This window comes from Mustela erminea, chromosome 3 (genome assembly GCF_009829155.1).
Source record: "Mustela erminea isolate mMusErm1 chromosome 3, mMusErm1.Pri, whole genome shotgun sequence".
Taxonomy (NCBI): domain Eukaryota; kingdom Metazoa; phylum Chordata; class Mammalia; order Carnivora; family Mustelidae; genus Mustela; species Mustela erminea.
Window position 1 is genome coordinate 92039676 of NC_045616.1, and position 19663 is coordinate 92059338.

Here is a 19663-nt window from a genome sequence, read left to right on the forward strand (position 1 = left end):
TCTGGATATCACTTTCCTCCTTCTGAAATGGAATAGGAGGGCTTTTTGCCTTGGGAGGGCCCAGTTTCCCCTCTTGGCTCAGCTGTGTGCTGCCCCTGAGTTCCCGATGCCAGTTCAAAATGCCAGCTCTTCCCACCCCCCACCGGTTGCCATGGTTATCGCTGCAGAGCCTGGTTTCCATCTGGCCAGCCCTGCCAGGGCTGAGAGGCCCCTCACTTGCCCAAGAGGCCTCCTGGGGTCGAAGGCAGGGCTGCCAGGGGCTGGGACTCAGTGCAGACTGGGGAGGAGAAGGCAGGGTGGCACAGAGACGTGGCTGAGCTGTGGGGAGGACTCCTGGGCTCCAGGAGTTGGCACGTGTCAGCCAGAGGGGCAGAAAGGATGGAGGAGAAAGGGAGGCAAAAAACGGCCTGCAGACCAGGAGGGGAGGGTCGGAGGAGGTTGAAGGGCACAAGGAGCAAGGGAAAGTGCTTGGCTCCACCCTGTCCCACATGGGAGGCCCAGATGAAGGAAGCCTCAGGTAACCACTAATGGTGTGACTCCCCCAATCCTCCTGAAAAACAGATCATTCCAAATGGATGCAGTACTGATATTCTCAGTCCTACAAAGTCCCCTGAGGGTCTTATTGGAATTAATATATTCTTTTAAAAACAGATTACTTTTGTCTTGACTCTGCTTTGTTTGTGCCCCCAGAGCAGGCTCAGTCAGGTTTTGGATCTGAGCTTTGCCTCATGACCTACTGGCCTCACACTACGACCTGTGTGATCACTCAGCTGCCACCTGGCCAGACCCCTGGAGCCAAGATCACGTTCCTTTCTTTCTCGAAGAACCTAGGGTTCAGGGGCTCACGTCAGAGAAGGCATTTTCTGTGCTTCCTGGGGCCCTCAGCTTCCTCTGTGACACCTCTTTGGCTCTGGCAGAAGGTCTCTTCCCAGGCATGGGCTTATCTGACCCCAGGCTAAGGACACCATCTCAGCTCTAGCAGGGAGGGCAGAGGTCAGCTGCAGGAAGTGGATGGCTGGGCTGGGACCTGGGGGAGGGTGTCTACTCCAAAAAGAGGACACCTGTACCAGAGGCTGGCTTTGCCCTGGGTGGAGTTTTCTGGCCACAGAGAGGGAGCAGCAGAGGCCATCACTCAGTTCGCCATCAGGGGGTGAGACAGGTTCTCATGACCCGGAGAAATTTCAGACCATGAGGTAGGCAGACCTGCCCCAGGGCCAGGAAAGACTGGATGAAAAGGGGGGAGATGGAACGCGCCGGGGTAGCAGCAGGGGAAAGGCAGCCAGAGCCAGTATGCCAGTGTGACTGGGGCACAGGCTCCCTCTGGGCCTCACAGGGGCAACCTGGGGCTTGTAATTTCCTGGCCCAGCCCCCGAGGCCCTGGCGGTCACGCAGGGAATTCCCCAGAATTTCCCAGCTTCCTCATCTATCAAATCAGGGCAGTAAGATGTACTTTTAGGGCTGGTATGATAATTAACTGAGAAGATGAACGTAATAGGCTCAACCCAGCAGATTCTCAAGAAGAGCGGCTGTAACAATTCTGCCTGTGCTGGCAGCTGCAGTGGCTTCTAGATAAGGGCCTTTCAGTGGGAGGCCCACAAGAAGACGGAGGGACTGAGCTGGAGGGAGACAGGGGAGCCTTCTCCTCGAGAACAGCCTGCCCTGCTCCAATCTGTCCTCTTCAGAGAGCACGGACAGGCCTGGCTCCTGTCAGCTTAGAGGTGCCGTGCATACCCAGGGAATGCACCTCCTTGAGCCAGAGCTGCCTGAGCACGTGCTCTGTTCTTGTTGTCAACAGATAAGGCATTGAGCTGGCAGGCAGAAGCCACGCTACTGGTGTGGAAGCATTTGCAATTAATTACCCAGGCCACTGGATGTTTCTGGAACCACCTGACACTGACGTCAAGGAGGGAGAACAGACAGCTGGGCCAAGCCTCATCAGGAGGCACCTCTCTCCCCAGCTGCTGGCCTGCCCCGCCCCTTTGCTGCCTGGGTCCCTGCCATGTGTATTCTCCTGCAGTCCCCATCACACCATTAGACAGCTACTATTATTAGCCCCACTTTACAGAGGAGGAAACTGGTTCAAATAGGTTAATAACAGTTCCTTAGTCTGATGAAATGAAGGTGTGAAACTGGCTAGGAGCTTAAGCCCTGTTTCTGGCCCTAGGTAGGGGATGTGGAGAATCCACTCCCTCTAGAAAACTCCACATGTTCTCCCTTCTAGAGAAGCCTAGAGCTTCCCTGATTCTCTGACACCAAGCGCTGACAGGCACTCAGACCTCAGAAGCCACAGCATGAGCTCTGCCCAGAACCCAGTCCTCACAATGCACCTAGGCAGGGTACAGAGTCTGATTTGTCCCTGTAATCCAGTGTCCAGCACAGACCTGGCACCAGCTGGGCACTGAGGGTCTGTGAGCCACTCTAGGTGTGGCTGCCAGCAAGCAATGGTGCCAATGTCAAGGGCGATGAATGCTGCACTCTTTGCCTCAGAACTGGTCAAATGAGCCTAAGTGAGAGCCACCGGGCTGCTAGTGTGCTGGTGGGCCGGGGAGGCCAGGGCATCAGGTCCCTTGGCCCACAGACAGGATTTAGGGGGTTTTCCAGGGTGCAGAGAGCAGCACTTGTCTGTCTTCTGTCACTGGAGGAAGGACCACGGCCAAGACACCGGAGAGAGGGGTCTCTCCTATCCACAAGACCAGAATCTACAAAGCCTAGAGAGGATACCCACTGACCCAGCCCTGACCCAGCCCTGACCCAGCGCTGTGGGGGAATCCTCCTGAGGATGGTCATAGCCAGAGCTTCCTGAGCATCTGCTGTGTGCCAGCATTCAACTCCCTCCCACTCACAACTCCTTAAAAAGGTTTAAGAAGTCAATAGCACAGCTTAGCCCTGTCTGAGAGACTATTTAGACGCCTGGAAACTTCCCTGATGAGATCCGCTCATGGGACTCAACTTGGATTGACATCAAGCTAATCCATGGCCCGTTTCTACCCAGCACTGCTATGTGCCAGGCCCTGGGCCAAGTGTCTCCCATGCGTCGCTGTCCCGTCATCCCGACCACCATACAAAGTAAGTGGTATTGTTACCGCTCCCATTTCACAGACAAGGAAACCGAGGCCCAGGGAGATTACATTTCTGGCCCAAGGTCACAGTGAATGGAAATGGCAATTTGAACCCAAGCCATCTGGCTCCAGAGCTGAGCCTGAGCCCAAGCCCAAGCCCTTGCCTCAAAGGTAGACTACCAGTATTTCTGGAATTTTTCAGTGGTTGAGGAGACCAAAGCATCTAAGACAGACTAGAGACAGGCCACAAAGGTCCCTTGCCCCAGCCTCTTCTGTCTAGAGCCCCCTGGCGTGGGCTGTCTGGCTTACCTCACTACGGGCTCTGGAATGGCCTCTGCCCCAGCGGGCACCTGCACACCCTTCTCCCATTCCTGTCGCCATGGGTCCGCTAGGATGTAGTAGTCATCCGGGCTGAGCTGGCAGGAGTCTGGGATCTTCATGGCTGTGATCAAGTCTGTCCGGAAGACCTGTCAGGAGGAGGGGAGGAAAGAATGCCTCAGGGGGGTCTGCTCTGCAGCCAGGGCAGGGAGGCAAAGGCAGCTCAGGTGGGCTTTCTGCCTGCTTACTTCAGAGTAAGAAGCCAACACGAAGGCAATCATGACAATGACACATCTTCTCTGAACTCAGCCCAGGGCTCTGTACACAGGAGATGTTTGGTAAATGTCGAACTGAATTCACCTGTGTTCTGATATGTTAAAGGACAGAGTTTGAATGACGGCTGGCAGTGGACTTCAGAGGGAAGGGGAAACACTTAAGGGCAAAACCAGACAGTAGAAAGGCTTCTGTGAAGGCATTACTGCCATTTAAGGACTGCCTCCTGGGGGCCTTTCTATAGAAGGTTTAGAATTATGTTCCTATTGCCAACAGAGGCTAGAGGGGAGGTGCGAAGGAGTGCAGGGCATCAACGCCAGGCAAGGGAAAGGCCAGGACCTTATGTCGACAGCTGAGGGAGAGGCCAGCCCCCGGCAGAGCTTATAGATGGGTGAGGGTCTCCAGTGTCCCTTAGGAACAAGGACAGCATGTTCCCTGCTCAGCCGGGGCAACACAGGGCCATGCTCTGTGTGTGAGAGTCAGAGGTGGATAGGGCTGCATTTTTTCTCAGTCAAGCCCATCCAGATCTTCTCAGAGCCAGGCCACGAATGTCCGCACCCTCCTGCTCAGTGTTCTTCCAGGCAACGGCTCATTCAAGAGGAAGTTGCTCTTCCCAGTGTTGTCTGTCCCCAACCATCCCCTCCGCCTTCCTACCCCAGAACGATCTGCAAGCCCAGCCCAACTGCCACCAATGTCCCTCTCTCCCCAATGCCTGACCTCACTGTGGCCTCCACAAAAGGCTGCCTCAGGTCTCAGTGACGGCTCCAGATCACCCAACGAGAAGGACTAGTTAAGAAACCACTTCCAAGAGCACTGCAGGCCTCAGACCAAACTTCAACAAACCTCTCCGTCCCCAGAAAAACCAGCTTCACTGGCCTTCCAGAGGCTCATGACCAAGCCGTTCCATGCTAACCTCTGCCCGCCAGGGGCCCAACTCACTGGTTGTGGGTATCTGCCTCCTTTGAATCGAGGGCCACGACAAGGAGAAAACAACCGAAATGGGTGCACCAAGGGGACTCAAGGCAGCATCTTGCAGAAATCTAATTAACATTTGCATCTGGCTAGAGAGGGCCCCGGCTTGGAAAAGGTCAAGTTTCCTGAAGACTCTATTTGCCAATATAATTTAATTGTTAAGACTAACACCCTAACATTTAATTAGGGTGCCAGTGTGAAAAAATTAAAATGAGATTACGATTAAATACTAATTAAGCAGAAGATGAAATGCGGCGAAGATCTCACAGCCCTGATAATTTGCATATCTTATTAGCAAGCAGTGAAGACGGCTGATACAAGAACACAAACTCAGGCAGTGGGTGCTTCCGTACTGTTCTTCCCAAGTCCCCGTTTCCTGGCTTGGGCCTTCCCTAGGTGACGCCTCTGCCGAGCCCGGCAGGAGTGGGGCTGGGTTATTTCCTTCTGGAGCCAGGATGGGGCCTGGTGGGGTGAACTGAACCCACAGGGGACACATCACAGCCTTCGAGTTCTCTGATCCTGGTAAACCAAGTGGGGTCCAGGCCAAAACCCTGTCGCTCGGATGCCACAGGGAGCCTCCCACCTAGGACAGCTCATCATCTCGGCCCAGAAATCAACCCTTCACTACTGTCACTAAGCGCTCCTCCAGAGATTCACGGGGAAGTCGAAAAGCTATTGTTTGTCCCCCATCCTGGCTGTCATCTAAGCACCATCTTCTTTAGGATTCCTTTCCCAATCACCCTGACTCCGGGAGTGCCCAGCGTCCCACAGAGCCACTTTCACTCTGTCAACCTACCTTGCTTCCCAGCACTTACACCCCAACAATTAACTGGTATTCTTCTGTTGTTATTTATTAATTATTTATTTTTTGCCACCTCCCCCCATCTCCCTTATGGCAATCCTGCTGTCTGCTCTGTTCTCAGCGCTTGGCATGATGATTGCCACATAGTAGGTGCTTAGAAAATAGTGGCTGAATAAGGGAATGAATGAATGAAAGGGCCTCTCTGGTAAATTACCCGAGGGGGTCTGCGGCCCTCAGCTGGCTCCTCCATGGTGCTTTCTAAAACCCCACCAACAAGGTAAGGTACCTCAAGGATATACGTAGAGCTGAAGTCCCCAAGCAAGGGGACCTAACTAGAGCAATTCTCAGCCTCTGGTCTGCAGGGCTTGAAGCCCAAGGACCAGTGCCCTACCAAAGTTGGAGTCTTTTTTTTTTTTTTTAAAGATTTTATTTATTTATTTGACAGAGATCACAAGTAGGCAGAGAGGCAGGCAGAGAGAGAGGAAGGGAAGCAGGCCCCCTGCTGAGCAGAGAGCCCGACGCAGGACTCGATCCCAGGACCCTGAGATCATGACCCGAGCCGAAGGCAGCGGCCTAACCCACTGAGCCACCCAGGCACCCCCAAAGTTGGAGTCTTAAAGACCAGAATGCCAAGCCTCACAAGCAGGGGACAGGTGGCCCTGAGCTAGGAACAGGCATGATGTTGAGAACTCAGCAAGACAGAAGGGATTCCAAGCTCAACTGGATCAGATTCAATAAGGAGAGGAAAGGAGAAAGGGGGGGAGGTAGGGAGGGAGGGAAGGAAAGAGAGGAGGTGAGGAAGACCGGGGGAGAGGAAGACAGAGGGAAAGAGGGAAGGAGGGAGGGAGAGAAAGAGAGAGAGAGAGAAAGAGTCTAGCCCCAAGAGAGGTGCACGTTTCATCCTGGTCACTCAGGGATCAGGTGACCGACTGGACACAGGTGGCCCTTTTGGGCAGGGGACTGATGGAAGTGCAGGAAGGGGAGCATTGTCATAATGGCAGCAGCCAACAGGTAAAGAGCACTGTGGGATATGGTAGCAGTGTAAGGGATATTCTGGAATTAATTTAATAGTGGTCCCTACACCACCTCTATGAGGCCAGTGCTGCCATCCACCAATGCCTATTCTGGGACCTTAACCTGAGATTAGTTAAATAACCTATACCAGGTCCTACATGGTAGAAGTGGCAAAGGATCCCCGACCACAAACTCGAGCCAGCCAGCATTCCCCCACAACCCCCTTTCCCCCTTTGGCCACGTGCTCAATGCCCGTAAGGAGCCAAATCAGCTTCCCCAAAGGCTGAAAAATGCAAATCAGATGGTGGCTTTTGCAAATTCCACACCCTGCCCTTGGGTGGCTTTCCATTGTCTTCCCTCAGGCTGAGCTGCAGGGCCCACCAGCCCCTGTGGCCACACAGATACACATAGTCTGTGGAGCACTTTTTACCCTTGGCACAGAGAAGCACCCTGCTGGGATGTTCTTCTCTCTTGCCAAAGTGGTGCCGGCCTATTTTATCTTGGAGTTCTCGGTCCCATCCATATCTGCTCTGGAAAACCTTCCCCAATCCCAGGCTGGGTTCTGGGCTTCCTCTGACCTCCCACAGCCCCTGTATTGGAATTACCATGTAGCCCCCACAAGAAGTTGGTGAGCTCAGTGAGGTCTGGCCAGGCCACAGGCTGGAGCCCAACAGTGTACATGGGGCCTAGCCCCTGAGAGGTGCTAAACAAAGGCTGAATGGCTCAAGAGCTTTCCACGGACCGGAAGCCACCTTCTTGGGTTGCTGCCCGAGGTTACGTACAGCTGGGCAGTTGGGTCCTCTGCACCTTCCAAAGGAGTCTCTGTACATTTATATACAACCTGTCCACAAATACGGCAACCCAACTGCCACCCAAACATCCTTTTTGTTCCAAATGACCAGAGGTTAAGCTTGAAAAAGGCTCAATTATTCTCCCCAAATGCCTCTGAATTATTTATGAAAACTAAATAAAGAATAAAACAGACACTGATGAACCAGAGGCCTTGCCAGGGCCAGAAAGTTAGAAGGTGGAAAACAAGTAATTTTCCAAGAACGTGTATGTTTACTATTTTTTCTCTCTTATGGCAGAAAATGACAAATTGTCTTTAAAGGTCTGCTGCCTAGCAACCACACTCTGCTGGGCTGCTTGGGAGATGTTAATTGTAGCTTCTTCAAACAGTATGAAGAACGTCTAAAGGTCTAAAACTCAAAGGTAATAACCAATCTGAGTGCTGGGGAGCCAGAGCAGCTCTGGAGGAAGCACTCGACCCTGCTCTGCCCAGACGCAGGGATACACGCACGGCCCTGACCTCCAGTTCCTCTTCCTGAGACTGAAGACGACAACCACGAACAGTCTGGTTTTCCACACCTATTTCCCCAGGAAGAACCCAGAACAGGCTCTACCAGAAACTAAAAGTGGAGGCTGACATGACCTCTAAAAGCAAAGACAACAACCACAGGCAACTTTCCCTGGGCCGTGCACAGAGTTCTTGTACATGATCACGAGATTAGTGGATGTCATTTGAACATCTCATCCTGGGACCTTGGTTTCTGCTTCTTTTTCTCAAGGGTGAATTATTGTATCAGGGTGTATTTCAGATCGAGAGACACCAAGAGGAAGTTCAGTTATATAAGGAATGGCTCTGCCACTTATCATTAATTACAAAGTAGGATTATTTGTGTAATTATTTGTTGGATGTCCATCTCCTCCAGTAATTCAGCTGAGAGAAGCGGAGGCTGCATGTGTCCTGATTATCACTGGACCGGTCTGTGGCACCATTCCTGCCATGCAGCAGGTGTTCAAGAAATGCTATACAGCGAATAAATGAATGAACCCCAGGATTTGTCTGAAGTGGGACTAAACTCTGAAACTTCCTATCCTGCCTGGTATGCAGGGGACTGGCCCCAAAGATTATTCCAGGTGACTTTAGGAACTGGTCTTGGTCACTGTCCCAAAGTCAATGAAAATAGCTTTGGCCAAGATGGCCTCTCCTTGACCATTGTCAAGGAGTCCCAACATAAAGCTAGGAGTGGCACCTTCCCCCAAATCTTCCAAAGGATGTTTGGGGGTCTGTCCTGAAAGAGCCAAATGAAATTACTACTGAATACCTCATTTTAAATCCCAATTGCTTTTTTTCTGAGCACTTCATCTCATTAGAAACAACAGCTAAGGGGCACCTGGGTGCCTCGGTGGGTTAAGTCTTTGCCTTTGGCTCAGGTCATGATCTCACAGTCCTGGGATGGAGTCCTGCATTAGGCTCTCTGCTCAGCGGGGAGCCTACTTCCCCCACTCTCTATCTGCCTGCCTCTCTGCCTACTTGTGATCTCTCTGTCAAATAAATAAATAAAATCTTTTTATTTAAATAAATAAAATCTTTTATAAAAAAAAACAGCTAATTTTGAAAAGTAATTGTCCTATTAAATCAGGTGCCATTCTAAATGTTTTAAGTATATATAATATACATGTATCTCTACATATAATGCCAACTGATCCATATCACCTCCATTTTACAGATAGAGAAACTGAGACTCGAAGTAAACCACTATTTGAGGTCTGCACTGTATTTTAACTGCTGCAATATTACTGCCTGGGAGCCAGCCAGGTATTTCTTCTTTTACGAAGTCTCTCCTGGGGGAAGGGTGTGTGGGTGGCTCAGACGTTAAGCATCTGCCTTCTTCTCAGGTCATGATCCCAGGGTCCTGGGACTGAGGTCTAAGTCAGGCTCCCTGCAGAGAGGAGGGCTCCCTCTGTCCCTCCCCTACTCATGCCCGCATGCTCTCTCTCAAATAAATAAATAAAATCTTAAAAACAAAACAAAACAAAAAAAGCCTCCTGGGCTGGAATCTGATAAAGAGTATCTCAGCCAGGGGTGCCTGGGTGGCGCAGTCAGCTAAGCTTCCGACTACTGGTTTCACCTCAGGTCATGATCTCAGGGTTATGAGATGAAGCCCTGTATTGGGCTCTGCTCAGCACTGAGCCTGCTTAGGATTCTCTTTTCCTCTCTTCTCCCCTCCACCCACCCCTGCTGGCTCTCTCAAATAAATAAATAAATCTTAGAAAGAAAAAAAAGAGAGTATCTCAGCCAAGAGCAAACTTACTTTAAATTAGTCATAAAACACCAGAGGAGGACTCTGAACACAGCCACCCTCTGCCCAGCCCTATTCAAGCTACCACTAGGCTAATTTGGTCAGACTTCTCCATCTCTCAAACACATACCCTCTTTCTCTTTCACAAGGATAACAGCACTTCCTGCTCTTTAAAAGAATTTATTACACACATTTCTTTTGCAAGACAAGCCCCAGAGGCCAGGAGGACTTTCCAGCTGGCGAGAGCAGCACTGGTTCTAACTATACTGGAAGTGGATTCTGCTCCCCACTCCAGAGGAAGGCAGCAGGAGTCTAAGAAAGCAGGCGCTTGGCCCAGTGGAAGGGCTCCCCCTCACCGCCTGCCTGCCTGCCCCATGGGGCAGCAGAGGAACTGTTGACTAGAAACATGGCTTGAAACCACAGGGCAAGCATAAAACCTTTCTGGATTTCTCGTATTTTATCTTTATTTTTTTTAATTAATTTATTTTTTAAAAAGATGTTATTTATTTATTTGACAGAGAGAAAGAGATCACAAGTAGGCAGAGAGGCAGGCAGAGAGGTGGGGGTCGGGGAAGCAGGCTCCCTGCTGAGCAGAGAGCCTGATGCGGGCAGGGCTGGATCCCAGGACCCTGAGATCATGACCTGAGCTGAAGGCAGAGGCTTAACCCACTGAGCCACCCAGGTGCCCCTTGTATTTTATCTTTAAAGTTTGTCGGCATTTTGCCTTTTACTGTAACATATGCCATCACTGTTCTAATAAAAAATGTTATTTCAAACATCTGGATAGCACCTGTGCTCCTCTAGGAAGGCACCTTCTTTACCCTGTGGCTTTGCACCCCAACACATTCTGGCCACCCATGCCGGTACCCAGGGTAGAAGGATCCCATTTTTTAAAAGCAACAGGTCAAGCCATTAAGCTGCATCCTTGCTGCCTTTTCGGGGGGGGGGGGACTTAGAAACTTTCATGGACCCTGAGTCTAGGGGACACCCCAGTGGTGACAGAGACTGTGCATTCACAAGGATCATCTTTTTCTCTGAGGCCCTGTCCCCAAGGGCAAGAAACGGAGTATGGTAAAGGGCCCCTGTGGAAACTGCAGAGAGCCCTACTCTCTCATCTAGGGGTTTACCAATTTGTCACCAAGGCCTACAAAGGAAAAGGACAGATGCATCCCAACTCCTATCCCACCCCATTCTGGGACCATCGAGACTTCAATCCCAGGGAGGCTGCACCTCCACTCACTTCCTCCACCTTTGGGCTCCACAAGCCTCAGGGAAGGACAGTCACTTCTACTGAACAGAGAGGCCATGGCAGGGCTCTACAGATGATGACCTGGAGGCTCAGGGACGAACAGTCAAGAGTTCCTCAGTGGCAAAGCTGGCCGCACCTCTCCTAACAGACACTTTCCTGTTTAGCACCTGCATCCTACTACCAAAGGACCAGCTCCCTGGAGATAGCGCCTGCATTTTCTGCGTCTCCCCCATCCTCTCCCCGCTGGCACCCAGCTGGGCCTGTCAGGTGCCCTCACATGCTTGCTGAGCTTAATCACTATCAGTAGCTCTTGGGTCCTGAAGACCCGGGTCCCTGCCCATTGGCTGATTTTTGGGGACTCAGACTTCCTGAAAACCCTGCCCAGGGGAAACCCCCACCGCTTGGCCTGTCCTTCCGTCTGCCTCTTTGCACCAGGCCTGAGAAAGACACAGCCTCAAACACCAGCTTCCAACCTACGGGGCCAGCCTCAGGTCTTCTCCTGAACTGTCCTTCATACCAAGGCCAGGCCGATGGTTTGGCAGAAAACTGTCAGTCCCTTGGCCACTGTTGGTGAGGGAGGGATCAGCAGGTGGACCCCACTCACCCACATTCCCTGCTTTTGCTTAGGTCACTGAACCAGGCTGGAAGGCCTCCCCTTTTTCCTTCGGCCTCAGGGTCCTTCCAGGAAGGATCAAGTCAGGAACTCCCATCTTGGCAAATTAAGGAGAAAGGTCTGTGGCAGTAGTTCTCAAACCTGGTTTCCAACAAAAGGGCTTCGAGAAAAGTACAGAGACCTGGGGTCCCCACTCTAGACCATTTAAGTCAGAACTTCTGGGGATGAGGTAGGATGGGGGCCTGGTATTAGTATTTAAAAGAATAGCCTTCATGATTCCATCAGATTCGCAGAGTTAGGACCCACAAAGTGGTAAGCACCAATAATGGTTATGCGATCTGGTCAGACAAGCCAAGCCAGAAACCCAAGGCCATAGCATGGTTTATATACTAGTACCCCCTTCCCAGGACAGGCTAAGCCCTTCCCTTCCTTCAGGGCTGGCCTGCTGATTTAAGCCCTAAGGGACACATCTCAGCTTTGTTGGGATCCTATAGGCAGGCAGAGCAGAGGAAGGGAGCAGCCTGTGTCCTTGGGGTCAACTATACCTTTGTCCTCTACTGCCAAAGGGGATCCTGCAGCCGACTTCAGACTTGGTACACTTCCACCGAAAACCCATTTTCCCAGGAACCCATGGGCCTGTCCCTTCAGCTCCAGTATTGAGACCTGTATTCCCCCACCCCTTCTTCCACTCTGGCCAGGGAGGCCACTGACTGGTTAAAGGCCAGAAGGGAAGCTGGGCCTCCAGGCTTCGGCCCTGTCCAGGGTCCTGACTCCAGGTCAGAGCACTTTTTTCCAGCCCTGCAGCACCTTACTCTGGTATACAGATTTATACCTTCAGGAGCACTGAGAAGGGCGGCCCCTGGCAGGTCATCACAGGGGCAGCCGCTGGTCTGGCGTAGACCCAAGCCCAGCCCTTACTGTGGCTTTTGGCTTCACTATGTGCTGGTGCTGCTGCTAAGCTAAGAACTCCTAGTTATCAAAACCCCCATGCCATCACTGTCCACACTGAGAAATGAAGAGACAAAGGGAACCATGGGCTCCCCACCAGGGACAGGCCTGCACCATGCACATCAATTTACAAGTATTCTGGCTGGGATCTTGGGTCAGACTGGAAACACATTGTATGACCAGCCTGAGAGCCACCCCACAGGTATATTACTGCAGGGGACTGGACAGATGGGACTCCCAAATCCCCTTCCACCAAGGTGACCAAAGCTCTCTGCCCTTAGGCCCTACAGACTATTAAGGGCCTCCTCTTCAACCCCGTCACAGAAAGAGAGGGGAACAGCCCAGCGAGGAGATTTAGCGCAAACATTATCTGCCGCCAAATCCTTGCTTTTCATCTCTGCCTTCTCATGAGCCAAATAATTTGGAAGCTTTCATTGATGGGTTTCCTCTCGGCCCCACGATCACTTGGAATTTATGCCGGCTATGGTTCAGCCTCCTCACTTAGGGGACGAGGGAAACCTCACAGGCTGCACTCCAGCCTGCTGTGGGAGGAAAAACTTGTCCTTGGCCACAGTTCAAGGCAGGGAGGGCTTCCTCAGCCCTCCTGGAGCCCAGGACTTGAGGGCGGATGTCTTCAGTCAGGCCTCAGAGCTGCCTGCAGAGGCCCTGGGGCTCAAACCCAGGGCTATACAAAACCAGTCCCCAGCAGAGCTGGGCATCAGCACCCCTACAAAGATGTGATTCTATTTTTAGGTGGAGAAAGGTTCAAAGGCTCTGTGCTGGAAAACCCAAGAGGGAGGGGAATTTTTAGCCTCATGCAAATCACTCTTTCCCCTCAGCCTTCACTGACACCTGTTTCCTCCCAGCCCCTGGCCTATCCAGGGTACAGATGGCAGCCCTGCCCTTGGGATCGCTACCTTGAGAAACGGCCCCACCTCCTGCTGGTGCTTGGAGAAAGCAGGGCAGGCAGAGTTGGGGGAACCAGCCATCCCCAGCAGCTCCCCAGAACTACCCACTCTTCTCCAATCTGAATAGCCACAGTGGGCAGGGGCAGGTTGAATTCTGAGACAGGTTCCTCATCTCCAAAAAGGGCAGAGAATTCCTGCCTCCTAGGTACAGGAAAGGAACATAAAAGTGGCTATTGTTTTACTAATGCAACTATAGTAACTGGGGAGGCCCAGTGGCTCTAAGTTGGGGGTAAGAGGGCAGGAGGGGAGTGAGGGTAGAGGAGAAGAGAGGTGGTCCCAGAGGCTCCCAGAGTCCTACAGCACACTCTGCCTCGTGCATTCCAGTGCCCCTGAGCACATCCATCTACCCACTGAGCAGGGCTGATACAAGAGGGTGCTAAGAACTTCAAAACAGTATCCCTCATGCCCACCTAATTCTCAGCTTTCATCCCAGTCCTTACTGCATTCCCAGAGGCATCTCTTTCCACCTTTACCCCTCTCCCATGGGGCCAAAGGAGGACACTAGGTTGGGGGACGGGGATGGGAGGCATCAGGTCCCAATCCCCACCCTACACACACAAAAAAGAGAGTCCTAGGGTAGGCCAGCTCGAGTTTTTTTCCCAAATACAAGGTTCTGCGGAAGATGCCCCCCCTATCCCCAAGGGACAGGTTAACTACCGCTTCTCAGGACTGCCCCCGATGCCATGATTGCTTCTGCAGTTAGTGGGGAGCGGGGCTCCAGGCTCAGAACAAAGATAACCTCCCCGACTCCACTTCAAGGGCTATGCACCAAGACTCTGGGCCTTCCCACCCTTGGCAATGTTGGCCTCAAGAGCTTCAGGTCTTGGCTACACTACCCTGGGATCCTCAATTTTCTCATTGTAACAGATGCACTGAGAAGGATCAAAAAAGTGAAATGTCCAGCTCAGCTCCTGGCTACGCTGTAGGGCCAGATTCAAACCCCATTCCTGGGGGCTCAATGCGCTTGCAGCTGCATCTGTGCAAAGGGCCTCTTCTGTGCCCTGTGCAATGCACTGAGGACCTGAGAGAGTGTGACGTGGTCCTAGGATGTGATTTTTCAGGGGCCACAAGAAGCAGGATCATGATGTCCATTCATGTCCAACACCACCCACCTCCGGTGCTCTTTTTCACAGCTCGAGAAGGCAGGCATACCTACCTCTACCTGCCATAAGCAACATCCCAGGCCCAAGTATGGAAGGCTTGGGATGCAGATGCATGGGACTCGGGCAGAAGGAGCAGATAACTTAATTGGATGATCCTGAGGACCCCAGCCCTCACCCCCATATCAGCACCTCGTGGTGCCCTTGGCTTATCCTCCGGAACATTCCAAATCTGACTGCTTCCTCTTCTACTGCCACTACTTGGCTGTCAGCCACCATGGCTTCTCCCCTGGACAACTGCAGAAAAGTCCTCCCGGCTCCCACCCCTGCCCACATTTTCCTTTCTCCTCACAGCAGCCAGTGGGGCCTTTTGTGAACACGTCAGACTCTGTCATTACCCTGCTTATGATCCTTGAAAGGCCTCTACTCTCACTCAGCTCAACTGGAACATCTTTACAACAACCTACATGGCTACGGCTGGCACATGTACCCCCTTCTCCCATTCATGGCACTCAGCAACACTGGCCTGGCTCTGCAGGGCTTATTCTCTCTGGGGGGAAGGCTCCCCCCACCTCGCATCCGCAGCGCTCCCTCCCTCCCTCTCCACGGCAGTCCACTCCTGTCACTTCCCCACCACCGCTTCCTCTTTGTCCAGACACTCATCACTACCCACCTCTGAGGGCTTCTTTTCGTTCTGCCGGGGCCAGCCCGACTTGGTGCTGCTGGGCAGTTTGGAGCATCGTGAAGCAGATGTAGCGTGACCTGCAGAGAGAGCACAGCCCATTAGGGGCCCCTGGAAGGCCAGGGACACCACCCACCCACCCACCACCTACCCCTGACCAAGGACAGGAAGCTTGTAAGGAAGGCTCTGACTTGCATGTTCAGGAGGTGGAAACCTCTGTGAGACCCTGTCCCTGCTCTGGACCTCTCCAAGGACGCGTGGGGACGTGAGTGCTTCCTCCGCTCACCAAGCATAGGGGCTTAGGAAATAAAAGGCAGTGACCCAGACTCAGGATTAGCTTATTCTGTGATCCATTACAGGTCCCTTGCCCTCTCTCATCCTCTGCTTATTCCTTGCGGAAGGAGGCCATCTGTGGCCATGCTTCATTCCTGCCCTAGGTGGGGATAACTGGAGACACTATCCTATCTGGGATGATGCCCAGTGGATATGCAGAGGCACGAAAGAACAGTAGGAAGAATGCTGCTCTAAAGTAAACCATGGGGTGCCTGGGTGGCTCAGTGGGTTAAAGCCTCTGCCTTCGGCTTGGGTCATGATTCCAGGGTCCTGGGATTGAGCCCCGCATCGGGCTCTCTGCTCAACAGGGAGCCTGCTTCCTCCTCTCTCTCTGCCCGCCTCTCTGCCTACTTGTGATCTCTGTCTGTCAAATAAATAAATAAAATCTTAAAAAAATAAAAATAAAAATAAAGTAAACCCATTTGCTAGCTTGTCACCCCGGGCAAATGACTTAACCTTAACTTAACTTAACAAAAAGCTGTGAGAATTCAGGGACGCCACGCCTCTTAAGGCTTAGCAGAGTCCCCGGCCCAGAGCCTGGCTCGATAAACATGAGATATTACCACTAGAGTCCGAGGCCCTTGCTGGACCGCATGACTACAGCCTTTATCCCGTGGGTCCAAGGGGCAGCAGCCATGGGTGGGGGGCTGGTGGGAAGGGAGTAAGCCACAGTCCAGCCCAACTCTACTGCAGCTGCCCAGACCCCCACTCCTGCAGGTGCCTGGCCCTCAGGGGTTCCCGTGCCTGACTGAAGTCAGAAGCAAAGGATGCGGTTCTTCTTGGCTCTGCTGAGACAAGCCACAGCCAATGTGGTTGCGGCCACAGAGGGCGGGACGCTGTGATCTCCTGCCACAGGGAGGAAGGGCTGGCCAGGTTAGACACCAGAGCCGAGCTGAGCAAACAGACTCTAAAGGGCAGTGAATGAGACCTGGAGGTAGGGAAGGGGCTGGGAGTGACTGGCCATCTTGGTGTCTGTCCTCAGGATCTTGGGGGGCTATCCCCAGCTGCTCAGCACATTCGTGAACAAACTGAGGTGCAGAGCTGCAGGGCTCCAGGCCCAGCCTCCCTGGCAATGAGCTCAGCCTCTTCCTCTGTGTGGGTTCCCACCAGGCTGCAGGGAGTTGGCAGTGTACCTCTCCTACGTAGGGTACAACAGAACTCCTTACTCGACCAGCTCATGCAGGGCAGGTTCCTGAGGCATCTGGGAAGAGCGGCCTTCTGGTATCAGAGAAAAGCTCGCACCTTCCACAAACCTCCCTTATCTTCCCCCACATTTGAGAAGTGGCTCCCTAAGCCTCTTTTCTCCTCGACCATCCCTGTGACCCCCAACCCCAAGTCATCCAGCTGCCACACAGCCCATACACAAGTCTACCTCTCAGATTCTCCTGCCAAGATCCCTTGTTCATTCTGTTGACAAACATTTACTGAACACCTATTAAGTACCTGCTCTAACTGGGGACACAGCAATGAGCCAGACATGACCCCTCTTATCAAGGAGCTTACCGCTAATTAAGAAATGATACTTCTCTCAGGTAATTATAATAAAACTTAACGGATTTTCTGTCTGTTGTGCAGAGACTTTCAATAGGGTCCTGATCTAACATTAAGGGCCAGAGGGAGAGGGATGTGCTCCTAGCAGCCAGGAGCAGCAAATGCAAAGAAATAGAGGGGAGATGATCTTTTCCAACCGGAGCAAAACACGTGGGACTGAGACCTAGGGGGTAGAGGGGAGTAGGGTGAAGAAGACAGCAAGGGTCTAGAGGCCACACATGTGTACGACTTTCTCAGTACTAAGTACAAGGACCTGGCCTGATTTAACACTTTCACCAACACTTGAGACCATGGGGCAGCCTCCCCCCACTTGGGCCTGGGGGCCTGATAATTATTCAAATGCTTTCCTTGTAGGAGCCCCAAATGGAAGGCCTTACTGTCAGTGGTGTCAGAGTTGTCGCTGCTGATGGAGTATTTTCGCCTCTTCTCTTCCATCTGCAACAAAAGGCAGGCTCCATTATACTTATAGGAGGCTTGGGGAATCCTCAGTCTCTCAGAAAACTGCCCAATAACCTACCTCCCCATACTCACCCTGCTGCAGTTAAGAACAAGAACAAGGCCCTCTTGCCCTAGCCTTCTCCCAGCCAGCCTCACCCTCTCTCCCAAGCCACCCACAGGAGCCCTGGGAGTGGGACAGAGGGCTGCATCTCCCACCTCCCGAGTCCACAGCCCCAAGATGAGCAGGAGTCCAGCCAAAGACGACAGAAGGAGGGCAAGGGAGTCAGTGGCCCCAGAACAATGATTAGGGCGTGCTCAGCCCTAGCTTCCACTCAAGGCAACTCAGGTGGTCCAGAGAATCCACTCCCACCCCAGAGGAGATGCAGGAAGGGGAAACAAGACTGATTCTTCCAGAGGGACCACGCCACCTGAGTTTAGAGACAAGCCAGCTCAGATAGCACTGAAGGCACATTCTGAGGGTGGTGGCCAGAGGAGTGTGGAAAGGACATAGGAGGAGGGACGCTCCAAGCTGGGTTCCTGAGACACGCCCGGCCCAGGGGGACTGGTCCTAGGCTGGGCTGCCCTCCTTCAAGCGATGTCCTTCTCCAGATAAGAACATTAACCACCTTTATCTCAACTACAGGATTTTACTTCAAGGTAGGATGAGCAGCTCCCCATACTGAACTCCTTCCTCTAACAACACTGGCTCGGCTCCTGATCCTAACACCCCTGGAAGCTCCAAGCCATTGGCTTCCCTGACTCCCGAGGCACCGGGCCTTGTCCGACTCTAACTGGCTGAACTGGGATTTGAATCCATGTGGTCTTATGCCTGAGCCCACACTGAGAGCTGCCTTGGTGCCAGGGTCAGCTCTTGCCTGTGGGGAACGCTTTCCCACCCACTATTTCCTTGGATTCCACAGAGTCCAGGGTGGCAGGGCTTGCTTCTGTCTCTTCTTGGAGGGGAGCAACCCAAGGGGCTTGTTCACCTGCCCTGTGTCTCACAGCTAGTCAGTAGCTGAGTCCTAATGTGAGAACAGATCTGGGATTCAGGACCCATAGCATTTTCCAATCACTTTCCTGTTCGTCTGGAACCTGGGCCACCTCACTGCCCGAAGCCAAGGGCAAGGAGCCAGTGTCAGTCAAGAGAAGTCCTGCTGCTCAGTCCAGCTGCCGGCCAACCGGGGTCCCCACCGGTCCCCATGGGGCGCCTGTCACTGCCACCCACTCCAACAAGTCTGTTTGTGCCGAGCCCTGGGTTTCCCATTATATCCCGGTGACCCTGCAGAGACAGGGAACATCAGCTCTTTAAGGTGGGGCATGACCATCCAGACCTCTAGGCCAACCAGGACCCTCCGCCTCAGACCTGACCTCAGCCAAGACATTCTCCCCACTGCAGTGTCCCCTAACAGCAGGATTAGGATGATAGAAAGATTCCCTTGGGTAGCTCCACAGGGGCAGGCAGAGCCCGAGGCTACCAGCGGCATAAGTGCCAGGGATGTAAATTCCTCAACACTGTGACAGAAAGAGGAGGATGCCTTGGTACACAGGGACCTCATGAAACCCTAAGAGCAGACCCTCTATGCCAGTGGGCATGATGGCTGCTTCCCTTTTGCAGATGAGGAAAAGGAAGCACAGAGGTTAAATGACTTGCTCAAGATTACCGTGCTTATAAGAAGTTTATCTGGTTCAGGAGCACATGCTCTTGACCTTCAGACTTCTCTGCCTCCGTGCAAGAGAGTACAAGCAGTCCCATGGCCCAGGTTGTGGACTGAATGGGACAATAATGCTCTGCTACCCACAGCTTCCATCCTTGCTCTCCTCCGGCATCTGAGTGTGACAAAGATGACTTTGACAGGGCCCTGAGCCTAGCCTGCCTCTTACCAGCCCAGCACTCTCACAGGTGGGGGCAGCAGCAGGATATGTGCTATGACCGTATCTACTTTTCTTTCCTGCAATCCTGCCCGTGGATCCCAGGTGCTTCCACTTCCAGGCCCACATCTCCCAAAGAAGAAAAGAAACTCTGGATTTGGGTTGTTGAGTTCAAATTCTAACTCTACTCCTCTACAGACCTGGGTTCTTGGGAAAGATGTGCCTCCCAGACGACAAGGATTCCATCTGGATTTTCACATAAGTCTCCTGAACTTCCAATGTTGGCAATTGCTTCAGAATTTTAAAAACACTTTGAGAGGGCCAAACTAAACACATCTATGGGCCAGAATCGGCTGGTGAGAATAAATGAGAGCAGCGTTAAGCCCTG

At 52.5% G+C, this 19663-nt stretch overlaps 1 protein-coding gene across 15 annotated transcripts in view; it reads right to left on the reverse strand.

Annotated features, from left to right (window-relative positions):
* JADE2 (jade family PHD finger 2) overlaps positions 1-19663 on the reverse strand; it is a 53024-nt gene that overhangs the window by 25141 nt on the left and 8220 nt on the right. For 9 of the 15 annotated variants that reach the window (XM_032336700.1, XM_032336697.1, XM_032336707.1 and 6 more), the window contains 3 exons: positions 17304-17403; positions 15076-15164; positions 3369-3526 (listed from right to left, as the gene is read on the reverse strand). In XM_032336700.1, coding sequence (XP_032192591.1) covers positions 3369-3526; positions 15076-15164; positions 17304-17403 — 347 coding nt within the window. The remainder of the gene's footprint in view (positions 1-3368; positions 3527-15075; positions 15165-17303; positions 17404-19663) is intronic. The other 6 variants (XM_032336705.1, XM_032336709.1, XM_032336702.1 and 3 more) reach the window with 1 other exon arrangement.